Here is a 4626-nt window from a genome sequence, read left to right as displayed (position 1 = left end):
AGCTGATACACGACATTAGAAACTTAGTGCAGGAGGCTGGAAGAAATGAGCAGCTTTAAATCAAAGACCATCTGGAGCTCAAAGCTTTTAATGAGAGTCTGAGCCCGGCAGTAAGTTCAGGTAATCTTTATTGTGACCCAACTTTGTTACAGCTTCAGATCCCCCCCAGCAAAAAAGGGGGAGAGAAAGCAGCTGCTTTTTAAACAACTCAAGGTCAAAGTGCACACACTCCCCCTCCCCCACCCCACCCCACTTTCTTTACTATCGGTCAGCACAGAGTTGTCCCTTTGTAATTGGATCCTTGGTACAGCCTTAACCCGTGGGGCCGGGAACGGGGGCAGTGTGGAGTGAAACAGACTGCTGTGGGTCTGGAGTCATGTGTAGGCCAGACCGGGTAAAGGATGCAGCTGGGACGACTGAGTGAATCCTTTCCCACAACGGCAGTTTCTTTCCCTAAAAAAAAAAGCAACCCCTCCCCCACAGAAAATGGTTTCATCATTAGGTTCTGACCGTATTCCAATTCTGCCGCGGTGGGATTCAAACCCAACAGATCCCAGAACTGGGTTGATAGTCCAGTCGATAATGGCACTCGGCAGTCGCTTTGTCACTCCCCCTGCGATGGCACGTGAAGTCGCTGGTGGCTCCGGAGGTGGGCGGAGCGGGTGAAGGCCTTCCCACACTCAGGGCAGCTGAAGGGCTTCTCCCCCGTGTGGACTCGCCAATGGGTCAGCAGGGAGGAGGAATCGCTGAAGGCCTTTCCGCACTCGGGACAGCAGAAGGGCCTCTCCCCTGTATGGACTCGCCGGTGGGTCAGCAGGGAGGAAGAATAGCTGAAGGCCTTCCCGCACTCGGGGCAGCTGAAGGGCTTCTCCCCCATGTGGACCCGCTGGTGCCTCAGCAGGGAGTAGGAATAGCTGAAGGCCTTCCCGCAATCAGAACAGCTGAAGGGCCTCTCCCCTGTGTGGACCTGCTGGTGGGTCAGCAAAGTGGAGGAACGGCTGAAGGCCTTCCCACACTCAGGGCAGCTGAAGGGGGTCTCTCCCGTGTGGACCCGCTGGTGCCTCAGCAGGGATGAGGAATTGCTGAAGGCCTTCCTGCACTCGTGACAGCTGAAGGGCCTCTCTCCCGTATGGACTCGCCGGTGGGTCAGTAGGGAGGATGAATCGCTGAAGGCCTTCCCACACTCAGGGCAGCTGAAAGGCCTCTCCCCCGTGTGGATCCGCTGGTGCCTAAGCAGGGCAGAGACCTGGGTAAAGCCCTTCCTGCACTTGGGACAGGAGAACGGCCTCTCCCCGGTGTGGGTGCGCCGATGAATCTCCAGGTCAGACGGAGTACGGAAGCCTTTCTCACAGTTACCACACTTCCACGGTTTCTCCATGTCCGAAGCTTCAGCCACAAACAAACGCATGTACTGCCCCTCACTGCTGGGAATTCCTTTTTCCAGGCCGTATAACTGTATCAGACTCCACACTCAGTGCGCAGCAACAGTAGGGTCTCTCATCCAGTCCCACTGACAATGAAAATGTCCTGAAATAGGAACCAAAAAGGTTTGCTCCTTCTCACAGAATTGTAATCAAAAATCGTGGCTGTCCCAATCGATTGAGTGACTGTCAGATATTGATGTGAAAGTGAAGACCGCAGACAGGGGAGAGTCAGTGTTGAAAAGTGTGGTGCTGGAAAAGCACAGCAGGTCGGGCAGCATCCGAGGAGCAGGAGAGTCAACATTTCAGGCATAAGGCCTTCATCTGTTCATTTTGAAACTTCTGTCTTCAGATCTTCAAATACTCTGGAAAAAGAGATTACAAAAGTCATCTACCCTGCACTGAGTGAAATTCAGAACAAGCTATTCTACTTTCTGTGGAACATTGTTTTCTTTTGTTATTCCACAAAATTGAAAGGAACATCCTTTTCTTTCTTGTTCTCTCTCTCTCTCGCTCCTCTCTCTCTCTGCTCTAACCAATTCTCCTGAAGGTGCTGATTCAGGATCAGAACAGCAAACACGTCAAGACTTACACCTTGGATAACTCCACCTGAAAGTTAACATCTTTCACAACACTGGGATACTGCTGAGAGTGAGCAGGTCTGATTTTGGGAAGCAAAACAAAATGTGTCAATTCAGGATAAATCGGGATTGGTTATCGAGGAATAACCAGACACATCAAGGCATTAACACAGGCACCAGAGAGAAACTGAACAGAAGAGATGTGACAAACGTTAGTAGAAAGCCAGAGTCATTAAGATATGCCGCAGAGTAACAGAATCTTTGGTCCAATTAGTCTATGCTGACCAGATATTGTAAATCAATTTAGTCCCATTTGCCAGCACTTGGCGCATATCCCTTGGCCAATTCCCCCTACCTTGCACATCCCTGGACACTATGTGTAAGTTAGCATGGCTATCCCACACAAACCTGCACCTCCTTGGGCACGATGGGTATTTTAATACGGCCAATCCCCCCTCACCTGCACAACCTGGGCATTATGCATAATTTAACATGGTCAATCCACCCTAACCTGGGCAAAGTTAAAAATCACACAAACCTGGGTTATAGTCCAACAGGTTTATTTGGAAGGACCATCGTTTGGAGCACTGCTCTTTCATCAGGTGGTTGTGGAGAATAAGACCATAAGGCACAGAATTTATGGAAAGACATTTGCGCCCTGCCACTGAAATGTTATATTGAACAAATCTGGATTGTTAAGTCTTTCATCTTTTAGAATGGATTGCAGGTATCATTAATATGTAAATCCCAGAACTTCCTGTAAGGCACCTTCTCAAGATAACATAAGGCTTTATAACAAAAGGTGGCATCTCAGCTCAGACAATGCATTAAAGGTATGAGGTCAGAGCATGGAAACAGACCCTTTGGTCAAACCCGTCTGTGCCAAACAGCTATCTGAAGTTAATCTAGTCCCATTTGCCAACATATGGCTCTTATGGTTCTAAACCATTCCTATTCATGTACCCAGCCAGATGCATTTTAAATATAATTGTACCAGCCTCACCACTTCCTCTGCAGCAGCTCGTTCCAAACATGCACAACCCTCTGCGTGAAAAAGTTGCCCGTCAGGGCCCTTTTAAATCATTCCCCTTTCACCTCAAACATATGCCCTCTAGTTTTGGACTCTCCTACCTTGGGGAAAAAGACCTTGGATATTCACCCTATCCATGCCCGTTATAAACCCCTATAAGGCTGCCCCTCAGCCTCAGATGCTCCAGGGAAAATATCCTGGACCTACTCAGCCTTTCCATGTAGTTCAAACCCTCCAAGTCTAGCAACATTCTCGCAAATCTTTTCCGACCCCTCTCAAAGTTTCACACGTTCTTTCCAAAAGCAGGGAGACCAGAAATGGACGCACTATTCCAAAAGTCGCCTTACCAATATACAGCCACAACATGACCTCCCAATGCCTATACACAATGCTCTGACTAATAAAGGAAAGCATACCAAACACATTCTTCACTATCCTGTCTACCTGAGAGTCCATTTTCAAGGAACTATGAACCTGCACTCCAAGGTCTCTTTGTTCTGCAACACTCCCCTTCACTGTACCAGTCCTGTCTGGATTGCTTGACCAAAATGCAAAACCTCACATTTCTCTAAATTACACTCCACCTGCCACTCCTTGGCCCATTGGTCCATCCGATCAATTCTAATTTACAGTGAATTCTGCTTCCTCTCTTATTCTCTAGAAGTTAAAATCTCCATCCCACACACTCTCCCTCCTTTCTCACTTTGTAGAACCTAATCCCTGCTGTATCTCATCCTGAAGGGTCTGGTTCATGCTGTTTAACAGGCCCACACTCAGGGGAGATCTAATTGAAACATACAGAATACTGAATGGCCTGGACAGAGTGGATGTTGGGAAGATCTTTCCATTGGGAAGAGAGACTGGACTCGAGACACAGTCTTAGAGTAAAGGGAAGACCCTTTATATTGGAGATAAGGACAAACGTCTTCAGCCAGAGAGTAATGAATCTATGGAATTAACTGCCACAGAAGGCTGTGAAGGCCAGGTCACTGAGAATATTTAAGACTGAGATAGATAGGTCCTTGAGTATCAAGGGGATCCAGGGTTACAGAGAAAAAGCAGGAGAATGCAGATAAGAAACTTAACAGCCACGATTGAATGGTATGAGCAAACCCAATGGGCTGAATGGCCTAATTGCTGTTCCTATATCTGATGGTCTCTTGCTGTCCTGGACACAACTGCATGAATCCAAGTAAGATTCTATTAATCCATTTTTTAAGATTAGAATCAGTCTAACCATTGTGGTACAGACAGCCTCACACAGGGAAACTCACACCTTCAATACATTATCTGGGACAACATGACAGCAATTGGGAATGGAACTTTTAAAAAAAGTTTTGCTATTTACATATGAAAGAACTGAAACCAACATGGTTATTCTAAAAGAGGAGAGACTTAACAAATAACCCAGCTCTTTTTCAATATATAATTTCAGTTACATCCCACTGTAAACTTTTGCTAAATTCAGTGTCTTACAATCTTATTCTTCACAACCACCTGATGAAGGAGCAGCAGTTTGAAAGCTAGTGCTTCCAAATAAACCTGTTGGACCATAACCCTGTGATTTTGATTTTTAAACTTCGAACACAGAGTG

At 46.9% G+C, this 4626-nt stretch overlaps 1 protein-coding gene across 1 annotated transcript in view; it reads right to left on the bottom strand.

Moving 5' to 3' along the window:
• Positions 1 to 272: 272 nt before the first annotated feature.
• LOC132807536 (zinc finger protein 208-like) overlaps positions 273 to 4626 on the bottom strand; it is a 55344-nt gene continuing 50990 nt past the window's right edge. The window contains exon 5 of the mRNA XM_060821645.1: positions 273 to 1470. Coding sequence (XP_060677628.1) covers positions 605 to 1470 — 866 coding nt within the window. The 3' untranslated portion in view covers positions 273 to 604. The remainder of the gene's footprint in view (positions 1471 to 4626) is intronic.

This window comes from Hemiscyllium ocellatum, assembly GCF_020745735.1.
Source record: "Hemiscyllium ocellatum isolate sHemOce1 chromosome 27 unlocalized genomic scaffold, sHemOce1.pat.X.cur. SUPER_27_unloc_18, whole genome shotgun sequence".
NCBI lineage: Eukaryota > Metazoa > Chordata > Chondrichthyes > Orectolobiformes > Hemiscylliidae > Hemiscyllium > Hemiscyllium ocellatum.
Note: the sequence above shows the minus strand (reverse complement) of the source record. Positions and strands in the feature narration are given on the sequence as shown.